Here is a 19,969-nt window from a genome sequence, read left to right as displayed (position 1 = left end):
GTCCCCGGGGGCTGCGGGGGCCGCCGGGCGGGCGCAGCGGTTGGAAATGGGGACAGGACGCGCCGGTGATTAAGTGGCTCCAGCGGCCGCGGTGTTGTCACCCGGCGGCTCGCGGGGTTTGTCCCTCCCGGCAGCCTCGGGGGGGACACGGCAGACACGGGGCTTGGACACCCCCGCCCGAGCGGGGACAGGCTCCGCCAGCGCCGCCCGGGTGGTTTTGGGTCGCCCCAAATCCATCGGGGTCACGCTGGGTCCTGTGTCCCACTCCCTCCTGCCAGCTGTGACCCCGAAATTGTCCCCTGTGTATTCCCCCCGTCCCACTGGTGCCGCGGCGCAGAACCGAGGGGCAATGGGGGGCACTGAGCCCCCCACGGGGACGGGTGACATCCCTGGGGGCAAGAGCAGGTGCCCGCCCCTGTGCGGGCACACAGAGCGGGGGTGGCAGGCGGGGGGCGGCCACCCCCGTGTGTCACCAGCAGGCGAGGGGGTGCCTGGAGGGGCGTGGGGACAGAAGGGGCGCCCGGGGGTCCCCGGGGGTGGCAGGAGGAGGCGGCCAGGGCCGCGGGAGGGAGGCGGTTGTTGCTTTCTTCTTTAATTACCCCCCTGTTTGCGGTGTCTGCTGCGAACTTCCCGTCCCCTCCCTCCGCTTTCATCCGCCGGATCCTGAGACCGGAGCCGGCTCCTGTCAAGCGCCGGGGCTGCGGCTCTGCCTCCAAGGGTTAAAATCACCGGGCCGGGGGTGGAGCTGGGCGGGGGGGCGGAGGGAAGAGCCGGCGGCCGGGCTGGGACCCGGCCATTCCTGCTCGCCCGGCCCAGTGGGTGCCCCGTCCCTGGGGAGCCGCGCGGGTCCCTCGGGGTCCCCTCGGGAAGCAGCGCCCGCGCCCATGAGGACGGAGCCGCCGGGACCGAGCCGCCGCTAGAGCCGTACGTACCCCCGGTGCCGCGGGGACCTCGGGGTGGTCCCGGGGACCCTCGGGCTGGTCCCGGGGACGCGGCCGCCCTGACCCACGGCGGGGACGCGGCCGCTCCGGCCCCGCCGAGTCCCCGCTGGCCCCCGAGCGCGGCGCTCCCGGCCCCGCCGCCTCCCGGGACCCCGCGCTGCGTCCCCTCCCTCCGATCTCCGGCGCGACCCCCGCCCCTCGCGGCCGCCGCTGTTCCCGTGGCTCCGAGACCCTCGCGCGGTGCCGAGTCCTGCGGGGGCTGCACGGGCTGGACCCCCCCGCCGCCACCGCTGCGGCCGCGCTCCCCTCCCGAAACCCCCCGGGAGCTCCGCCGCGGCTCGGGGGGGACGGTCCCGATCCCACCGCGCCCCCCGGCACCCGGGCATCCCCCGGGACCCGCGGCACCGCCCCCAGAGCCGCGGCATCCCCCGAGCCCGGCCCCGCCGCCGCCCCCGTGCCCCCCGTCGGGGCTGCCGGTGCTGGGGGCAGCGGCGCCCGCCCGGCCCCGCCGCGGGGCGAGGCACCGGCGGAGCCGGGAGACGGGGCCGGGCCGCCTGTGCCCAGCCCGGGCCGTGACTCACGGGACGCTTCAGCCGCCGCTGCCTCAGTTTCCCTGCGGTGAAATGGCCAACGCGTCGCTGAGCCCCGCCAGGGAGGGAGGGAGGACGCTGGGGGCCCCTGGGGATTTTTGTCATCATTCCCGGATGGAAAAATGTCCTGGGAGGCTCCGTGCGCGGCCGGGACAGGCCCGTGCAGGGGGGTGCTCCCAGCGCTCCCCCATCCCGGTCGCGGCCCTTTCCCGCCTTTGGGGGCTGCGATGGGGTCCGGTGCCGCTGGTCACGGTGGGGTCGGTGGGACCCCCGAGCCGGGGGGGATCGCTGGGATTGGGGTGTCCCAGGAGAGCCCCGTCCTGGATCCCGCGGGGTTGGAGCGGCCCCGGAGCGCCCGGAGGGTCCCTCCCGTCCCGCGGGGGTTTGGGGGGCTGGGGGATGTCCCCCAGACCTGGGGGTCCCATCCGTGCCAGCACCCGAAAGGCCGCGAGGGGCCCGCACTTCGTGGCTTTGAGCCCAATTCGGAGCTCGTGGGGATCAGGGTCGGGGGGCTCAGGACCCCCTGAGGCAGCGATGGAGCCGGCAGTGCCGGCCCCCCCCGAGCCCAGGACAGTCCCCAGGGCTGGGGTGGGCAGAGCTGAGCCCCCACGGGCCAGCAGGACCCCAAAATCTGCTCAGCTGCCACCCCGGGGGGCTCATCCTGCCCCCAACCTGGGGGCCGAGCCCCACCTGTGTCGGCAGTACGGGTACGGGCGGGTCCCGTCGGGGGGATTTTGGGACCCCCCAAACTCCCACCCCGATCTTTGGGGTCCCCCTGCCTGCCCGGGTGACGCCTGGCAGGGGAAAGCGGGGTCCCCACGCGGCTGAGGGGTCTCCAGCACTGAGGGGACCCTGGAATCACAGCGTGGGCATTGGGGGGCACCGGGGGCCGTTCGGGGGATCCCCCACCCCAAATCTTCCAGCACCCCCCAAGCAGGGACATTTGTCCCTGTCCCCAGGGGTCTGTCCCTGTCCCTGAGGGTCTGTCAGTGTCTCCAAGGGTCTGTCTGTGTCCCCAAGACCCTGTCCCTGTTCCCGAGGGTCCGTCCCTGTCCCCAAGGGTCCGTCCCTGTCCCCGAGGCTCTGTCTGTGTCCCTGAGTGTCCGTCCCTGTCCCCAAGGGTTTGTCCCTGTCCCCGAGTGTCTGTCCGTGTCCTTGAGGGTCTGTCTGTATCCCTGAGGGTCTGACCCTGTCCCCAAGGGTCTGTCCCTGTCCCCGAGGCTCTGTCCCTGTCCCCGAGGGTCCGTCCCTGTCCCCCGCGGGCCCCGGGGGTGGCCGGGACACGGGGATGGTGACGAGAGCGGCCGGTGGGAGTGGGGGGGTCCCGGCCGCCCCTCACGGCGGCGCCGCTGGGAAGCCGGGGGGCGGGAGCCGGTGCCGGGGGGCGGGAGCCGGTGCCGGCAGGTGGATTTCGACACCGGGGTGGGGCCCGTCCCCGGCCCCGTGGGGTTTGCGCAGCTCCCGCTGAGTCACGGCCGCCCTGCTGGAGGCTGCGGCTGCCCGGGGGTCTGGGGGCGCCGCCGCTGCCCCGGGGGTGCCCCGGGGGTGCGGGCGAAGCTGTCCCGGGCCTGGCTTCAAAGCGCTGCCGGGGGCTCGGCCCGGGGCTGCGCTGCCTCCTCCCGCTGCCGGCCGGCCCGGGGGGGCAGCCCCCCAAAAGCAGCCCCAGGGCTCCCAGCTGGGCCTGGCCTCGGGGCGGCAGCGGCGGGGGCGAGGCTTTCCCAGCCCGCCTGGGACGCGGCAGAGACAGGTTGGCCTCGCGTGTCCCCGCCATGGGTTTGGGGATGCCACCTCCGTCCCCTTGGGGACCCGGGCAGTGCTGGGGGACACAGTCGGGGAGGAGCCCGAGCAGATGCTGGAGGCTTCCTCGGATTTTGGAATTAGGCACCGACCCCTCCGGGCTGCAGACGTGACCGAGCGGCACCAGGGGCTGGCACAGGGGGCGGGGACGGGTGTGAGGGGTGCCCCCCCGGCTGGTGCCACCATCCCGGTGTCACAGCGGTGTCGCAGAGCAGCGCAACCCCCTCGGTGGGGGCTCAGCTACTCCCAGGCCGCGGCTGCCGGTGCCGGTGCCGGTTCCGGTGCGCGCGGGGTCGGGGGGCGCGGAGCTGCGCCCCCTCCTCCTCTCACAGCTCCTCTCCCCCCTCCCCGCCCGCCCCGCTTGGCCCCGCAGGTCCGTGCGCGCCGCCCCGCGATGCTGACGGCGGTCTGCGGCTCCCTGGGATCGCAGCCCTCGGACGCGCCCCGCGCCTCCCCGACCCACCTGGACCTGCAGCCGCTGCAGCCCTTCCAGCCGCACGGCCCCGCCGCGCCGGGCGCCCCCGACTTCGCCTCGCCGCTGCCGCCGCCCGAGCTGCCGCTGCCGGGGCCCGAGGACGCCGCGTTCGCCGCCGCCGCCGCCGCCGCCTACGAGCCCCATGGCCCCCCGAGGTTAGAGCTGCCCCCCGACGGCCCCGCCGCGCCCGGAGCCTACGCCAAGCTGCTGCCGGCCGCCCCGGACATGGCGCATCCCTACGAGCCCTGGTTTCGGCCCCCGCACCCCGGAGCCCCCGGCGAGGAGGGCGGAGGCGTCAACTGGTGGGAGCTGCACGCCGGGGCCAGCTGGATGGAGCTGCCGCCGGGGCAGGGCGCGGGGCTGCCGGTGCCCGCGCACCCCGGGCTGCCCGCGGGGCTGGGCGGCTACGGCGGGGCCGAGCACCAGCTCTGCGCGCCCCCCGCCCACCTGCTGCCCCCGCCCGCGCAGCACCTGCTGGCGGCCGAGGGGGTGAAGGCGCTGGAGGGGCCCCCGGAGCCGCGGGGCGCGGAGGGCGAGGGCGGGGGGCGGCCCAAGGGGGCCCGGCGGGCCGTGCCCCGGGGCGGGGGGCAGGCCGCCTGCCGCTGCCCCAACTGCCAGGAGGCCGAGCGGGGCGGCCCCTGCCCCGAGGGGGCCAAGCGCAAGCACCTGCACAACTGCCACATCCCGGGCTGCGGCAAGGCCTACGCCAAGACCTCGCACCTGAAAGCCCACCTGCGCTGGCACAGCGGCGACCGGCCCTTCGTGTGCAACTGGCTCTTCTGCGGCAAGCGCTTCACCCGCTCCGACGAGCTGCAGCGGCACCTCCAGACCCACACGGGCGCCAAGAAATTCTCCTGCCCCGTCTGTGGCCGCGTCTTCATGCGCAGCGACCACCTGGGCAAGCACATGAAGACGCACGACGGGGGCAAGGACGGGCCCGAGCCCGAGGGCAAAGGCGCCGGGGACGCGGCGGCCGCCAAGGGAGGCAAGAGGGAGCCGGAGGGGGGCACGGCCGCCCCCACAAACTGAGCCGCTGAGCCCCGAGGCGGGGCGGGGGCCGGGGCAGCCCTCGGGGCCGGTCTCCGGAGGGGCTCGGGGCGGGGGGGGCGCAGGGCTGGCTCCTTGTGCCGGGAGCGGCGGCGGCGAGCGCGGGGACGGCGCTGGTGGCGCGGCCCCGGCCCCGGCGCGGCGTTGGGGAGCGCCGCAGCCGGAGCTGCCCCGCGGCGGTTTCACTTGTGCCGCTGCCGCTCTCCCGCCCCGCTTCTCCCTCCCTGCCTCTCTCCCTCCCCCCCGCACTCATCCTCCCCCGGCTTCCCAAATCTTTTTTTTCGGGAGGCTGCTGGCAGGCGGCGGGGCTGTTTGGGAGGAACATCAATGGCAGCCGAAGGAGCGGGAGCTGCCCGGGCACGTCCAGCCCAAAGGGGAGGAAGGAGAAGGAGAAAGGGAGAGAGGAGAGGAGAGAGGAACCCGGGAGCCTCCGCTCGGGGCGGGGGGCGGCCGCAGCCCCCCGGGCCCTCCCCACGGTCCCCTCCGAGCTGCGGCACCCCGGGCTCAGCCCCAGCCGTGCCAGCCCCGCTCTCCCGTCGCCCGCGAGGCGTTGGCGCAGCCACCCACGGGCGACACGCGGGGGCTCGGCGACATCCCCCGGCCCCAGCTGGGGCCGCTGAGCCGGCAGGGGTCCCCCGCCCTTGCAGCCCCGCTTTGGCTGTGGGGCTCGAGGATGCGAAACCCATTTTTGGCCCGAATCGGGGCTCAAATGGAGAAAAAGGGAAAGCAAAAAAAAGAAAGAGAATTCCTGCGCGAGTGTGAGCCGTGGGGAGCTCGGGGGGCCGCGGGGGCCGCGGCGGGCGGTGGCCCGAGCGCACACCTGCAGCTTTCCCACACCCACCGCCGCGGGAAGCACCGGGGCGGCCGCGGGCCCGGGAGAGCCGGGGCGGCCGCATTCCTCCGGCCTGGCACGGCCGCGCTGCCGCCCGCGACCCCCGCCCCTCCCTGCGGGCACCCCCGCCCCGGGCCGCCTGCCCGCGCCCCCCGCCCCTCCCGGGGACCCCGCGTCCCCTCCGTGCATGCTGCCCGTCCCCTGTGGCCCGTAGCCGTCCCTCCCCGGGATCCCGTAGCTCCAGGGAATTCTGCCTGGCCCCTGCATGCTGCCCCTTCCCTCCCGGGACCCCCGGGCCTTCCCCCACCAGGGACCCCGTAGTTTTCCTCCCCTGGGGACACCCCCTGTCCCCGGGGCACCCCGTATCTGTCCCTCACCCCTGGCTGGGGGTCCGTGAATCTCGGTTTTTAGATCTTTTGGGGTCTTACACCCCGATTTTGGCAGAACCCCTCGGACACAGAAGGAGAAGCTGAAGCGGGACCTGGGGAGGGGGGTTTGGGGGGTGGGGGTTCGCTGGCTGCTCCAGGCACCCGGGGTCCCCCCGGCGCTGCCCCCCAGCCAACACCAGCTCGAACCAGTTGGGAATCTGGGGAGGGGGGGAGGTTTGGGGGGCGCTGAGCCCCGGCCTGGCCCCTCCTGGGGTTCTGGGGGGGCCGTGCCAGGGGCTGCCCAGGCTCGGAGCACCCCGAGGTCAGGGGGGGAAGGGGTAGAGGTGAAGTCGAGTGGGGTCCGTGCCCAGAGGGCGCCCCAAGGCCTTCGGTTTTGAGTGTTTTATTATTATTATTAATTATTAATTATTATTATTAATTATTAATTATTATTATTTTATTAAGGTGAAGCCAGGCTTTGCCGCTCGGGCAGAGCGGAGGTCCCGGGCCGGAGCTGTGGCCGTGGGCTGTGCGGATGGGGAGGGCTCGGGCCCCTCCAAGGGTCCCATCGCTGTCCCCACCGCTGTCCCCGTCCCCAGGGCTGCGCAGGGGCTGCAGCAGCGGGCGGGGCGAGCCCTGGGGCTGGGACCCCCAGCACGAGGTGAAGTCTCGCTGGGGGGGTCCCAGGACGTGTCCCCAGCCCGGCCACCGCTGTCCCCCCGCAGGACTCGGGTGACCTGGGCTCTCCCAGCTCTCGAAGGACGTCCCCGACTCCGGAATTTGCCTTTTCCAGCACAAAATTCCCCCCCTCGGGGTCCCCCAGATGGGATTTCACCTCCCAAAGGGACCCTGGGGGGGCTCTGGACCCTCCCCAATGTCCCTCAGAGTGGCACCAACGGGACTTGAGCGGCCGAGCCCGGCTCCAGCAGCACCTGGGGTGGGGGGGGGGCTCCGGCCTTTTGGGGCCAGATTGGGGGGGGCTGCACCAGGGGCACCCCACGCCTGCGCTGGGGAGGTCCCACGGCCACGCCGGCACTCGGGGTTCAGCCTCAGCGAGCTGATCCAGCTTGGGGGGCTGCGGGGGGGGCCCAGGTGCGCTCAGCATCCCCCAGGGGCGCTCAGCGCCCCCCTCCCAGGTGCGCTCAGCCCCCCCAGGTGCGCTCAGCCCCCCCCCAGGTGCGCTCAGCCCCCCCAGGTGAGCTCAGCATCCCCCAGGTGCGCTCAGCCCCCCCCAGGTGAGCTCAGCATCCCCCAGGTGAGCTCAGCCCCCCCCAGGTGAGCTCAGCATCCCCCAGGTGCGCTCAGCCCCCCCCCAGGTGAGCTCAGCCCCCCCCCAGGTGCGCTCAGCCCCCCCAGGTGCGCTCAGCCCCCGCAGCCCCGGGGCTCTGCCTGCCGCGATGGGGCAATGAAGGCTGTAAAACCGGGTGGGGAGGGACGGCGGCCGGGAAACCAGTCCAGCCTGCTGCGGCGTGGGGATCCCGGCCCCGCGCCCCGAACCGCCGCGTCCCCCGCCCGCCCCCGGGGCAGGGAGGGACCGGCCCGGCGGGGCCCCGGGCTGGGGGCGGCTGCGGGGGACGGAGCGGGGCGGCCCCGGGGGTGCCCCCGGCCCGGCGAGGGGAGCGTTTGTGCTGTGAAGAGGCTGCGGGGCTGCGGGGTTTGGGTTTTGTACTGGAATAAACGCCGCGTGTTTTCCACGCTCCGGCTCTCCGGCTCCATCCCTGCCCAAGGACGCGGGGGTCCCGCACCCGGACCCCGAATCAGCCCTGCCGAGGGGCTCAGGCACCCCGACCCCAAATCAGCCCTGTCAAATGATTCAGGGGTTTGGCAACTCGACCCCAAATCAGGCCTGCCAAGGGACTCAGGGTACGCCATCCTGACCCTAAATCATTCATTCCAAGGGATCCAGGGGCCCGGAATTCCGATCCCAAATCAGCCCTGCCCAAGAGAACTCAGGGGTCTGGGATCCCGACCCCAAACCCTCCCCCCCGAGGGGCTCAGGGTCCCCCAGCCCGGCCTCGGCTCTCCAAGGCTTCTCAGCACGGGGACCCCGGGAGCCGCTGGCTCTGGGGGTGACTCAGCCGAGCCCCCCCTGCGGGTCCCATCCTGTGCCCCCCCGGGCCGGCCGGGCGGGCAGGGTCCCCCCGCGGGCCGGGCGCTGCCCACGGGAACCCCCAGCACCGTCCCTGCCCCACGGGAGGAAAATTGGGACCCCTGTCCCCGGGCTCCTTTGGGACCCGCAGCCCCCGACCCACGCGGGTCCCGGTGCCGGTGCCGGTCCCCGCCGCTGCCGCCGTGCGGCCTCCGGCCACCGGGCGCCGCCGTCGCGCGGCCGGGACTGGACAGGGCGGGCCGGGGCCGGACAGGGCGGGCCGGGGCGGGTCCGGGCAGCGGCGGAGCTGCGGAAGCAGCGGCAGGTTCGTGGGGACGGGAGGCCCCCGCGGGGTCCCGGTTACCGGCGCTGGGAGGGAGGGGGTCCCGTCCGCGGTCGGTGCTGGGGGGTCCCGGTAACCGGGGCTGCGAGGGGGGTGGCTCCGGTCGGAGCGGAGCTGCGGGGTCCCGGGGCGGGGGGTGCCCCCCGGGTCACCCCGCCATGGGGTCCCTGATGTCCCCCAAGTTTCAGGGACCACGGCAGCCCCTCCATGCCCAGCCCCAAAGGGACCCCGGGGACACATCCGGGGCAGGGACCGGGGGTTGACATCGCCTCGGTGCCCGCCCTGACCCGGTTTAGGATGGCGGGGCACGGCCCGGTGCCCTCGTCCTGCGACTGCTTCGTGGCCATGCCCCCGCACACGGCGTTCCCCGCCGTCATCTTCGCCAAGAACGCCGATCGGCCCCGGGACGAGGTGCAGGAGATCGTCTATGTCCCCGCTGCCACCCACCGGCCTGGGGACAAAGTCCAGGTGAGACCGTGCTGGGGCCAAAGGGGCTGCAGGGGTCAGGTGCCAGCTCACCCGAGTGTGTCCCCGCAGGCACAGAGCACTCGGTGTGCCAGGTGTCACCCCCGTGTACCAGGGTGGCTGAGAGCACTGAGGGTGCCTGGTGTCACCTCCGTGTCCCCCCACAGCACCTTGGTGTACCTGGGTGGCTGCAGGGACAGAGCACTCGGTGTTCCAGGTGCCACCCCCGTGTGCCAGGGTGGCTGCCAGGTGCCACCCCCGTGTGCCAGGGTGGCTGAGAGCACTGGCCATGCCCGGTGTCCCCCGTGTCCCCGCAGTGCACGTACCTGCAGATCGAGCAGGCAGAGCACACGCACGCCGTGGTGCTGAGCCGCCCCGCCTGGCTCTGGGGGGCCGAGATGGGCGCCAACGACTGCGGGGTCTGTGTGGGCAACGAGGGCGTGTGGACCCGAGAGCCCCTGGGCGAGGCCGAGGCGCTGCTGGGCATGGACCTGGTGAGGTGAGGAGGGTGAGGGTGGTGAGGACAGCTCCGTGTCCCCATGTCCCCATGGTGAGGATGGTGAGGACAGCCCCATGCCTGTGCTGTCCCAGCTGCTGGTGAGGATGGTGGGGATGGTGAGGATGATGAGGATGGTGAGGACAGCCCCGTGTCCCCGTGTCCCCATGTCCCCATGGTGAGGATGGTGAGGACAGCCCCGTGCCCAGCCCCTGGTGAGGATGGTGGGGATGATGAGGATGGTGAGGACAGCCCCGTGCCCAGCCCCTGGCTCTGCCTGACGGGCTCTGCTGGCACAGGCTGGGTCTGGAGCGGGGCAGCTCTGCCCGGGAGGCCCTGGAGGTGATGACGGCCCTGCTGGAGCGCCACGGGCAGGGCGGGAGCTGCAAGGAGGAGCCGGAGCCCTTCGTGTACCACAACACCTTCCTGCTGGCCGACCGCAACGAGGCCTGGCTGCTGGAGACCGCGGGGCGCTACTGGGCAGCGCAGAGGATCCGCGGTGAGCGGGCACGGGGGGCACCGGGGGCACGGGGGGCACCGGGGGGCACCGGGGGCACGGGGGGCACAGGGGACACCGGGGGACACCGGGGGGTCCCGCAGCCCCCCGAGTGACCCCCGGGCCCGGCTGGCACAGAGGGCAGCCGCAACATCTCCAACCAGCTGAGCATCGGCAGCGAGATCACGGCCGAGCACGCGGGGCTGCGGGAGCGGGCACGGAGCCAGGGCTGGTGGAGCGGGCACGGCGAGTTCAGCTTCGCACGGGCGTTCTCCCTGGAGAAAGAGCCCCCGCGCATGGAGGCTGCCAAGGCACGGCTGAGAGCGGGCAGGGAGCTGCTGCAGCGGCACGCAGGTGGGGACAGGGCAGGGACGGGCTGGGGACAGCGTGGGATAGGGATGGGATGGGGACGGGGATGGGGATGGGGATGGAAACAGGACAGGGACAGGGATAGGAACATGATAGAGACAGGAAACGGGGTAGGACAGGGACGGGGATGGGGATGGGATTGGGACAAGAAGAATGAGAACAGGAATGGGGATGAGGACAGGGATAGGGACAGGACAGGGACAGGGATGGAGACACTCATCCATGGCTCCCCAAGGGCTGCTTCCACACTGGCAAGGAGCTCCTGTGGCAGCGCTCAGGTGGGGACAGGGATGGGGACAGGGATGGCCACCCATGGCTCGCCAAAGGCTGCTCCTGTGCTGGCACAGCCCCAGTTCCTGGGGACAGGGCCTGGCATGGGGACAGCCACCCACACCTCGCCCCAGTGTGTCCCCAGAGCCACCCACACCTCGCCCCGGTGTGTCCCCAGAGCCAGCCACGCCTGGCCCCAGTGTGTCCCCAGAGACACCCCAAACCTCACCCCGGTGTGTCCCCAGAGCCACCCACGCCTCTCCCCGGTGCCTCCCCGCTGCCCACGGCCAGGCTGGCGGTGCTGAGGTGGCCCTGGTGTCCCTGCAGGTCACATCATGGAGGAGACGCTGATGTCCATCCTGCGGGACAAGGCCAGCGGGATCTGTGTGGACAGCGAGGGGTTCCGCACGGCGGGCAGCATGGTGTCCGTGCTGCCCCGCGACCCCGCCCTGCCCTGCGTGCACTTCCTCACCGGCACCCCCGACCCCTCCCGGTGAGGCTCGGCCGGGCTCGGGTTCTGCTCTCTCACCCCGGCTCGGGTTCTGCTCTCCCATCCCAGCACGGGTTCTGCTCTCCCATCCCAGCACGGGTTCTGCTCTCCCATCCCGGCTCGGGTTCTGCTCTCATCCCAGCTCGGGTTCTGCTCTCCCATCCCGGCTCGGGTTCTGCTCTCTCATCCCGGCTCCTCCCCCAGCTCTGTCTTCAAGCCCTTCGTGTTCGTGGCCGGCATCAAGGCGGCGCCGCAGGTGCGATCCCCGAGCTTCCCGCAGGACCCGGCCCGGCAGATCCCGCGGTTCCGGAGCTCCGTGGATCGGCGGCACGAGCTCTACCGGCGGCACCAGGCGGCGCTGGAGCTCATGGAGCGGGACCGGGTACTGTAGCACACCCCATGGATCCTACAGAGCCCACAGATCCCACAGACCCTGCAGATCCCACAGATCCCGCAGACCCTGCAGATCCCACAGACCCTGCAGAACCCACAGACCATGCAGACCCTGCAGAGGCCACAGAGCCCACAGACCCTGCAGATCCCACAGACCCCACAGACCTCTCAGACCCTGCAGCCCTCACAGACCCCTCCCCACCCTGCAATGGGATCAAGCTCTGAGCTCTCTGATCCCATTCCGGACTCCCTGGTCTCCCTGACCCGTCCCTGATCCCGCAGGAGCGGGGCCAGCAGCTCCTGGGGACGCTGCAGGAGCTGGAGCAGCAGGGCCTGCAGGGCATGCGGGAGCTGCTGCAGGGCACCGTGAGCCCCAGCCCCCAGGAGCTGGCCGACCTCTTCTTCGACTGCGTGGAGGCCGAGATGAAGTTTTACACCTGAACCCCACACAGGTGGGTGGGCTCAGCCTCCCCACGGCGTTTGTCACGGACAGGGAATCACAAAACACTCCCAGAGCCCGACCTGGACTCTTCCTGACTCCCAGCCCCCAGCTTGCCCTGGAGGTGGGCTCAGGCTGGAATGGGGTGCAAGGGGAAGGGCAGGGATATGGGATATGGGGTATGGGATATGGGATATGGGATATGGGATATGGGATTGGGGGTCCTGCCCAATGCCTTCCCCATTTTCCAGCCCCTTTGTCCTTCCAGGGAAGGACAGGGATATGGGATATGGGATATGGGGTATGGGATATGGGATATGGGATATGGGGTATGGGGTATGGGATATGGGATATGGGGTATGGGATATGGGATATGGGATATGGGGTATGGGGTATGGGATATGGGACTGGGGGTCCTGCCCAATGCTTTCCCCATTTTCCAGCCCCTCAGGGTGGCACCAGGCTGGACTGGGGTGGAATAAAGCCTTTATTCAGGGTATTTGGGATAACTGCCCATTCTCTGCTCCGCTGGCACGGGTCTCCATCTGCAGGGCCTCACCTGGGGGCTGGCTGGACCCGCTGGATGCCGGCAGAGGTGGCGGCGGTGGCCCCGGGTGCCCCTGGGGACAGGGCTGGGGACGCAGCCGGGCTGTCCCGCCCTGCCCCGGGCCCAGCAGCAGCGCCCGGCGCTCCCGCAGCTCCTGCAGCCGGGCCCGGTGCTCCTCCAGGCTCAGGGCGCGCCGCAGCCGCGCCCGCCCCGCCAGCTCCCGGCGCACGTCCCCGAGGAAACCTGCCCGGAGCGACGGCAGCTGCAGAGAGCGCGGCACTGCCGGCCCCGGGCCCTGCCGCGTGTCCTGTGCCCTCCCCCGGCACCTCTGTCCACCGTGAAGGGAGCCCGGAGAACCGGGAGCAGCTCCTCCTCCTCCTCCTCCTCCTCCTCGCTGCTGCAGGAGCCTCCTCCTTCCTCCTCCTCGGCCGCGCTTCCCTGCACAGGCTGGGAATCCAGCTGCAGGAGCTGGGGCAGCGCTGCCAGCACCCCATCCCTGTGTGGAAATGGGAGGAAAAGCCGAATTTTCTGCAGCTGTGGGATTGGGAGTGGGGGTCCCATCCTCCCTCAGCCCACCAGAGCCTGAGGGGGGAGAGGAGAGATTCAAATCCTTGGGGTTTGGAGAGCAGGGATTCAAATCCTTGGGGTTTGGAGAGCAGGGATTCAATCCCTGAGATGGAGAGCAGGGATTCAATCCCTGGGGTGTGGAGAGCAGGGATTCACATCCCTAGGGTTTGAGCAGGGATTCACATCCCTAGGGTTTGAGCAGGGATTCAATCCCTGGGGTTTGAGCAGGGATTCAATCCCTGGGGTTTGGAGAGCAGGGATTCAATCCCTGGGGTTTGAGCAGGGATTCACATCCCTGGGGTTTGAGCAGGGATTCACATCCCTGGGGTTTGAGCAGGGATTCACATCCCTAGGGTTTGAGCAGGGATTCAATCCCTAGGGTTTGAGCTGGGATTCACATCCCTAGGGTTTGAGCAGGGATTCAATCCCTGGGGTTTGAGCAGGGATTCAATCCCTGGGGTTGAGCAGGGATTCAATCCCTGGGGTTTGGAGAGCAGGGATTCAATCCCTGGGGTTTGGAGAGCAGGGATTCAATCCCTGGGGTTTGAGCAGGGATTCAATCCCTGGGGTTTGAGCAGGGATTCAGTCCCTGGGGTGTGGAGGGCCAGGCTGTGTTTGATATTCCATGGAATGGTTTGGGTGGGAAGGGACCTTAAACCCCATCCAGCTCCACCCAGGGACACATCCCACCATCCAAACTGTCCTGGGGCACTGCCAGGGATCCAGGAGCAGCCACGGCTCCTCTGGGAGTCCCATCCCAGCCCCGAATTCCTTCCCCAATCCCCTCTGGCGATGTGAATCCATTCCCCTTTTGCCCAGAATCCTTTCCCAGCTCTCAGGCAAGTGCTGGAAGGCCACAGTCAGGTCCCCCCGAGGCTCCTCCCGGATTTTGGGGCGCTGTTTCTCCCCTCCTGCCCCACCTGTATCCCTCCTGCTGGGTGCACTGGTTCCCGGCCAGGTCCAGGATCCGGAGGCTGCGGGGCAGCTCCTCTGCCAGGATGGAACAGGGAAAGCACAGGGGGCTGAGCTGGGAGCCAAAATCCCTGCTCCCCAAACCCCCCCCAAAGCAGCACTGCACCCCCACAGCCGGGGAAACTGAGGCAGGAGGGTGGGAATGGGATCGAGGACGCCCCTGGAGGGGTCCCTGCTCCCACCTGTGTCCAGCACCTGGATCAGGTTGTGGGACAGGTCCAGGAGGCTCAGCTGGGACAGCCCCTGCAGGTTCTGCACCCTCTGGATGCGGTTCCCAGCCAGGCACAGGAACCTGCAGGGCTCAGGAGGGCAGGGGGGTGTCACAGCCCCCTGGGGACACCTGGTCCCCTTCCCCAGCCCTCCTCAGGTACCTCAGGTTGGGAAAACACTCCAGATTCTCCATCTTCTCAATTTGGTTCTGGAAAATAAAATAGAAAAAAAAACCCAACGTGTTTTTGTTGTTGTTGTTGTTTTGGTTTTTTTGGTTTTTTTTTTTTTTGCCTGCTGAGTGAAAATTCACATTTTGGGAATGCTCTGGGATTGCTCCAACCAATCCTGGGGGCAACACGGGAGATTCTGGGGAGGGAATGGGGTGGGAGGACATGGAGACATCCCAAAATCCAGGGCCCTGAGCTGAGTTATCCTCATGTGGGTCTGGGAATACCGGAATTCCAGGGGGTTGGAATGGGGGGAGGCTCAGAGACCCCTGTGGGGGGACTGGGGGGGTCACTGGAACAAACCCTCAAGGGTGGGGGGAAACTGTTCCCTTCTGGATATTGGGGAGGGAAAACAGGAGCAGAACTGGGGGTGTCTGTGGGATCAGGACTGGGGGTGCCCCCGGGATCAGGACTGGGGTGTCTGTGGGATCAGAACTGGGGGTGTCTGTGGGATCACAACTCGGGGTGTCTGTGGGATCAGGACTGGGGGTGTCAGGCCTGGGCTGTCTCTGCCCCCCCAGCTCCATACCTGCTGCAGGTAGAGGCTGTGGATGCTTTCCTGCCCCCGGGTTTTCCCGATGCAGGAGATGTTCTCCCGGTCCAAGCGGACGGTGCCAGTGGGCAGCGGCCCCGTGGAGCTAAAGGGGGCACAGGGGGGGTTTTGGGGTGCCCTGAGCCCCCTCCCTGCCAGCCCAGGGGGGCTCTGGGGGATCCTCACCGGGTGTGGGCCATGATGAGGCTGTCGCTGAGGGTCACTCCTGGGGACGGCTCCTCGGGGGCTGTGGGGATTCAGAGAGGGGGTCCAGGGCAGGGGCAGCCCCTCCTGCCCGGGAGGAGCCCCCCAGTGCCTCACTCACCCCCACAAAGGGCGTCCCCTTGCTCAGCCATGGCGGGGTGGCCTGGGGGTCCTTGTCCCCACTCAGGGGTGATGGAGGAGCAGCGTCTGAGGGAACAGAGGGTTCTGAACAATCCTGTGGGTTGGGGATGTCAGTGGGGAGAGGATTGCTGGGGTGGGGTCAGGGCTGGGACCCCACGGTGGGCAGAGGGGCTCTGTACCCAGGGCGATTATGGCACTGCAGGAATCAGTGGGACGGGGAGCCCCGGTCTGGGGGTCTCAGAGACCCCCAGGGATGTGGCCGGGGGGTCTCCGGGACCAGGCCCCACTGGACGGGGGCTCTTACAGACCCCTGAGATGGAGCCACGGCAGCTCAGCGGGAGCGGGTACCGCGGGTTTGGGGCTCAGAGAGCCTCGGAAGGGGCAGGGGGCTCACCGGGAGCGGTTCCCTGGGTTTGGGGCTCAGTCCCTCACTTTGGGGGGTTCAGCGGCCCCTGGTCCAGGGGTATCCCAGGGGTATCCGAGCAACCAGGCCGCGCCCAGGCCGCGTCACGCCGTTGCTATGGAGACGGGCGCGCCGGAAGTGACGAATCCTCCACCTTCCCACAGGCCCTTGCGCCGGCGCGACCAAGATGGCGGCGCTCAGTGGTAGCGGGACGCGATGGCGGCAGGGTGAGAGACGAACGGGAACGGGAACTGGAACAGGGCTGGGACAGGGGCCGGGAAAGGGAACGGGATGGAACAGGGGCCTGGAATGGGATCGGGACTGGGACTGGAACGGGACAGGGACAGGAATGGGAACAGAACTGGGACTGGGACTGAGACGGGGGCTTGGAATGGGAACAGGACAGGACTGGGACAGGAATGGGACTGGGAGTGGGAATGGGAACGGGACAGGGGCCTGAAATGGGACTGGAACAGGACTGGGACAGGGGCTTGGAATGGGAACGGGACTGGGAACGGGACTGGGAACGGGACTGGGGCAGGGGTTTAGTATAGGAATGGGACTGGGAACGGGATTGGGGCAGGGGCTTGGAATGGGAATGGGAATGGGAACGGGATTGGGGCAGGGGCTTGGAATGGGAATGGGAATGGGACTGGGAACGGGATTGGGGCAGGGGCTTGGAATGGGAATGGGAATGGGACTGGGAACGGGACTGGGGCAGGGGCTTGGAATTGGAACGGGACTGGGAACGGGAGCGGGAACGTGCCTGGGCCAGGGAACGGGAGGGGACAGAGACCGGAAACACGAATGGGTCTGGGGCACGATCAGGAACCGGGGCCAGGACTGGGGCCGGGCCGAGGCAGCCCAGTGCCGGTACCCGTGCTGAGCGCTGCCCCACGGCCCTTGGCTGCCCGGTGCCGGTATCGGTGCCCATACTGAGCGCTGCCCCGCAGCCCTTGGCTGCCCGGTGCCGGTATCGGTGCCCATACTGAGCGCTGCCCCACGGCCCTTGGCTGCCTGGTGCCGGTATCGGTGCCCATACTGAGCACTGCCCCGCAGCCCTTGGCTGCCCGGTGCTGGTATCGGTACCCGTGCTGAGCGCTGCCCCACAGCCCTTGGCTGCCCGGTGCTGGTATCGGTGCCCATACTGAGCGCTGCCCCGCAGCCTGGCTGCCCGCCCTGCAGCTGCTGCGGCGCGGCTCGAAGGCGGTGACGCGGCACTGGAAGGCCATGCACTTCCAGCGGCAGAAGCTGCTGGCCCTGACCGAGTACCTGCCCCCGCGGCCCGCCCTGCCCCCGCGCTGCCTGCCCCGCCCCGCGCCCCGCCAGCAGCAGGTACGGAACGGGATGGCACAGCACGGGATGGCATGGCATGGCACGGGATGGCTCTGGGGGGGGGTTCCTGCGGGAGAGAGCATGGGTGGGGGACACGGCCCGGCTGGAGCTCCTGGAAGGGTGTAATCCCATGGGGTGGGATGGGATGGGGGGCTGGGAAACAGGTGAGACCCCGTGTATGGGATCTTGAGATCTGGGGGGGCACCTTGAGATCCATGGGAACACCTTGAGATCCATGGGAACACCTCATGATCCATGGAATCACATTGAGATCCGTGAGAGCTCCCCAAAACCCACAGCACCACCTCACAATCCCTGGGACCATCTCCCCCCAGCACTTCCAGCTGCGGGATCACACCAGGGGTCCCACCCTGTCCCCTGTCTCCCGGAGGACGGGTATGGGCACTGCTGTGACACTGGGGCTGTCCCCTGTCCCCACACTCCCTGTCCCCAGTGGTCCCTCCCATCCCCACACTCCCTGTCCCCAGGAGGACGGGTACGCACGGTGCTGTGACACCGGGGCCGTCCCCCGTGCCACTGCCATGTCTGGTGTCCCCAGGAGCACGGCTATGCCCGCGTGCTGCGTGCCCAGCTGGAGGCCACGCTGCGTGCCAGCCGCATGGTGGCCGTGTGCCAGTTCAACGCCATGGCCGACGAGGACGTGGCCACGCTGCGGCACTTCCTGCGCCGCCACGACATCCACGTCAAGTTCGTGCTCAACGAGGTGGGGCTGGGCCTCGCGGGGGTTCCGGGGGTAGCCCGGGGGTTCCGGGGGTATCCTGGTGGGTCTGAGGGTATCCTGGGGATATCCCAATGGTTCCAGGGATATCCTGGGGGTATCCCAGTCGTTTGGGGGTATCCCAGTCATTTGGGGGTATCCCAGGGGTATCCCAGTGGCTCTGGGCTGTCCCGGTGGCTCTGGGCTGTCCCGGTGGTTCCAGGCTGTCCCGGTGGCTCTGGGCTGTCCCGGTGGCCCCGGGTCTCACCCTGAGCTCTGTCCCAGGTGGCCCGGCCGGTGCTGGCGCAGTCCAAGCTCCGGAATCTGCTGCCGCTGTTCGTGTGCCGGAACATCCTGCTGGTGAGCCCGGAGCCACGGGCCAGGGAGATGCTGAGAGTGCTCAAGGGGGTGCCACAGGTCAACCTGCTGGGTGAGAGCCTGGCCTGCTCCCCACGCCACTGAGCTGGGGGCACGGGGCTGGGAGTGAGGGAACGGGGCTGGGAATGGGGGAACGGGGCTGGGAATGGGGGAATGGGGCTGGGAATGGGGGAATGGGGCTGGGAATGGGGGAATGGGGCTGGGAATGGGGATGGGAATGGGGGAATGGGGATGGGAATGGGGGAACGGGGCTGGGAATGGGGGAATGGGGATGGGAATGGGGGAATGGGGATGGGAATGGGGGAACGGGGCTGGGAATGGGGGAATGGGGATGGGAGTGGGGGAACGGGGCTGGGAATGGGGGAATGGGGATGGGAATGGGGGAATGGGGCTGGGAATGGGGGAATGGGGATGGGAGTGGGGGAACGGGGCTGGGAATGGGGGAACGGGGCTGGGAATGAGGCCCCGATGGAGCTGCATCCGTGCAGATGAGGCAGGGCAGCCCGCAGGAGCCAGCAGCCCCTCCCAGGGGCTCTGGGATTCCATCCCCGGCTCCCTTTTCCAGGCGCCTGCATCGACGACACCATCCTGAGCCGGCAGGGGGTGGAGAACGTGGCCCGGCTGCCGCCCCTGGAGGTGTCCCAGGGCCAGACGGTGGCAGCGCTGTCCCTGCTGCCCTCGCAGACCTGCTCCCTGCTCCAGCGCGGCCCCGCTCACCTCACGGCGCTGCTGGAGCAGCACATCCGGCGGCTGCGGGGCGCGGGCGGAGCCGCGGAGCCTCCCCCGGGCCCCGGCACCGGCAACCACTGACACTGGGAGCCGGGAACCAGCTCCTGCCCTGGCCACGGGAAACGGGGAGCGCCCCGGCTGAGGGGCTGGAGGGTGGTGGACACAATTCCCATGGAATTCTGCAGCTCCACAGAGTGGGGTCAGGGGCTGGGGGTTTGGCACTGAGGGTCCCGCTGCCCCCCCAGCCCTGCAGGGAGCCGTGGCCGTTCCCTTGTGCTCCCTTGGGATCGTCCCAGCAGCGTTCCAGCTGTGATCGCTCCAGCTGTGATTGTTCCAGCTGTGATTGTTCCAGCTGTGATCGCTCCAGCTGTGATCGCTCCAGCTGTGATCACTCCAGCTGTGATCGTCCCAGCTGTGATCGTTCCAGCTGTGATCACTCCAGCTGTGATCGTTCCAGCTGTGATTGTTCCAGCTGTGATCGTCCCAGCTGTGATCGGGGCTCTCTGGGAGCAGCCAGAGGAGGAGGAGCGCGGGGTGGACCCTGCCGGGGGGATTTGGGCACTCCCAGCCCCGTGGCTTTGGGATGGGGCTGTAACACTGAGCCCACCCCAGGCTCCCTGTCCTGCCCATTAAAGTCTCTGTGTGGAGATGCCGAGGCCTTGTCTGCGAGTTTGGGGGTGGGTCAGGGGTGGTCCTGCCCCCCGAGGGTGGGGGAGAGGCCAGGGCTGCTCGGGGGCTGAGGGAGAAGAGCTGGGGGTGGGAGAGGCAAATCCAGGGTGGGAATGCCCTGGGACCACCTTGGAGGGGTGGGCCCGGACACCCCCGTGGGTCAGGGATTCCCGGGATCCCCACGGGGTGGAGATTCCCGGGATTTCCATGGGATGATCAGCCCCAAGACCCCCACGGGACGATGATCCTGAGACCCCCGTGGGCTGGGGATGCTGGTGGGTCAGTGATCCCTGAGACCCTCGTGGGTTGGCAATCCCCAAGGGATGATGATCCTGAGACCCTCGGACACCCATCCCGAGACCCCCGCGGGTCGGTGATTCCGGGACCCCCGTACGATGACCAACCCCGGGATTCCCGTACGATGACCAACCCCGGGA

At 69.6% G+C, this 19,969-nt stretch overlaps 4 protein-coding genes across 6 annotated transcripts; 3 read left to right on the top strand and 1 right to left on the bottom strand.

Annotated features, from left to right (window-relative positions):
• The first annotated feature begins 735 nt into the window (after positions 1-735).
• On the top strand, positions 736-5,312 carry SP6 (Sp6 transcription factor). The gene is made up of 2 exons (XM_054649872.2): positions 736-924; positions 3,702-5,312. Exon 2 carries the CDS (start codon positions 3,723-3,725, stop codon positions 4,830-4,832), a length of 1,110 nt encoding a protein of 369 aa, XP_054505847.1. The 5' UTR covers positions 736-924; positions 3,702-3,722; the 3' UTR covers positions 4,833-5,312.
• A 3,094-nt stretch (positions 5,313-8,406) lies between these two features.
• On the top strand, positions 8,407-12,588 carry SCRN2 (secernin 2). The gene is made up of 9 exons (XM_054649713.2): positions 8,407-8,464; positions 8,779-8,950; positions 9,265-9,446; positions 9,743-9,942; positions 10,078-10,293; positions 10,906-11,071; positions 11,273-11,450; positions 11,744-11,913; positions 12,452-12,588. Exons 2-8 carry the CDS (start codon positions 8,780-8,782, stop codon positions 11,900-11,902), a joined length of 1,272 nt encoding a protein of 423 aa, XP_054505688.2. The 5' UTR covers positions 8,407-8,464; position 8,779; the 3' UTR covers positions 11,903-11,913; positions 12,452-12,588.
• On the bottom strand, positions 12,263-16,234 carry LRRC46 (leucine rich repeat containing 46). 3 transcript variants are annotated; one of them, XM_077190837.1, is made up of 9 exons: positions 15,695-16,234; positions 15,281-15,366; positions 15,142-15,202; positions 14,953-15,061; positions 14,358-14,404; positions 14,169-14,278; positions 13,935-14,004; positions 12,774-12,943; positions 12,263-12,690 (listed from the first exon to the last, which is right to left on the bottom strand). In XM_077190837.1, exons 2-9 carry the CDS (start codon positions 15,309-15,311, stop codon positions 12,392-12,394), a joined length of 897 nt encoding a protein of 298 aa, XP_077046952.1. In that variant the 5' UTR covers positions 15,312-15,366; positions 15,695-16,234; the 3' UTR covers positions 12,263-12,391. The 3 variants fall into 3 exon arrangements, with proteins under 3 accessions (XP_077046952.1, XP_077046950.1, XP_077046951.1); XM_077190835.1 differs by having other exon boundaries at positions 12,456-12,943; positions 13,935-14,278; XM_077190836.1 differs by lacking the exon at positions 15,695-16,234 and having other exon boundaries at positions 12,456-12,943; positions 13,935-14,278; positions 15,142-15,282.
• Positions 15,836-19,510, top strand: MRPL10 (mitochondrial ribosomal protein L10). The gene is made up of 5 exons (XM_054649790.2): positions 15,836-15,930; positions 16,869-17,038; positions 17,598-17,762; positions 18,042-18,186; positions 18,700-19,510. The coding sequence occupies exons 1-5, from the start codon at positions 15,891-15,893 to the stop codon at positions 18,942-18,944; spliced, it is 765 nt and encodes a 254-aa protein (XP_054505765.2). The 5' UTR covers positions 15,836-15,890; the 3' UTR covers positions 18,945-19,510.
• Positions 19,511-19,969: the final 459 nt, after the last annotated feature.

The sequence above is a fragment of the Agelaius phoeniceus genome, chromosome 26, assembly GCF_051311805.1.
Source record: "Agelaius phoeniceus isolate bAgePho1 chromosome 26, bAgePho1.hap1, whole genome shotgun sequence".
Taxonomy (NCBI): domain Eukaryota; kingdom Metazoa; phylum Chordata; class Aves; order Passeriformes; family Icteridae; genus Agelaius; species Agelaius phoeniceus.
The sequence above is the reverse complement of the archived record's forward strand: the minus strand, read 5'-3'. Positions and strand labels throughout refer to the sequence as shown.

Excerpts from the sequence above, each read along its gene's own strand:
- SCRN2 (XM_054649713.2), top strand. The coding sequence starts at position 8,780 with ATGGCGGGGCACGGCCCGGTGCCCTCGTCCTGCGACTGCTTCGTGGCC. Across the intron at positions 9,447-9,742 it reads CTGGGCATGGACCTGGTGAG|GCTGGGTCTGGAGCGGGGCA; the intron begins GTGAGGAGGGTG and ends CTGCTGGCACAG. Across the intron at positions 11,451-11,743 it reads AGCTCATGGAGCGGGACCGG|GAGCGGGGCCAGCAGCTCCT; the intron begins GTACTGTAGCAC and ends CTGATCCCGCAG.
- LRRC46 (XM_077190835.1), bottom strand. The coding sequence starts at position 15,311 with ATGGCTGAGCAAGGGGACGCCCTTTGTGGGG. Across the intron at positions 15,203-15,280 it reads AGGGGACGCCCTTTGTGGGG|CCCCCGAGGAGCCGTCCCCA; the intron begins GTGAGTGAGGCA and ends GAATCCCCACAG. Across the intron at positions 14,279-14,357 it reads GAGTGTTTTCCCAACCTGAG|GTTCCTGTGCCTGGCTGGGA; the intron begins GTACCTGAGGAG and ends TGAGCCCTGCAG.
- MRPL10 (XM_054649790.2), top strand. The coding sequence starts at position 15,891 with ATGGCGGCGCTCAGTGGTAGCGGGACGCGATGGCGGCAGG. Across the intron at positions 17,039-17,597 it reads CCGCGCCCCGCCAGCAGCAG|GAGCACGGCTATGCCCGCGT; the intron begins GTACGGAACGGG and ends TGGTGTCCCCAG. Across the intron at positions 18,187-18,699 it reads GCCACAGGTCAACCTGCTGG|GCGCCTGCATCGACGACACC; the intron begins GTGAGAGCCTGG and ends TCCCTTTTCCAG.
- SP6 (XM_054649872.2), top strand. The coding sequence starts at position 3,723 with ATGCTGACGGCGGTCTGCGGCTCCCTGGGATCGCAGCCCTCGGACGCG.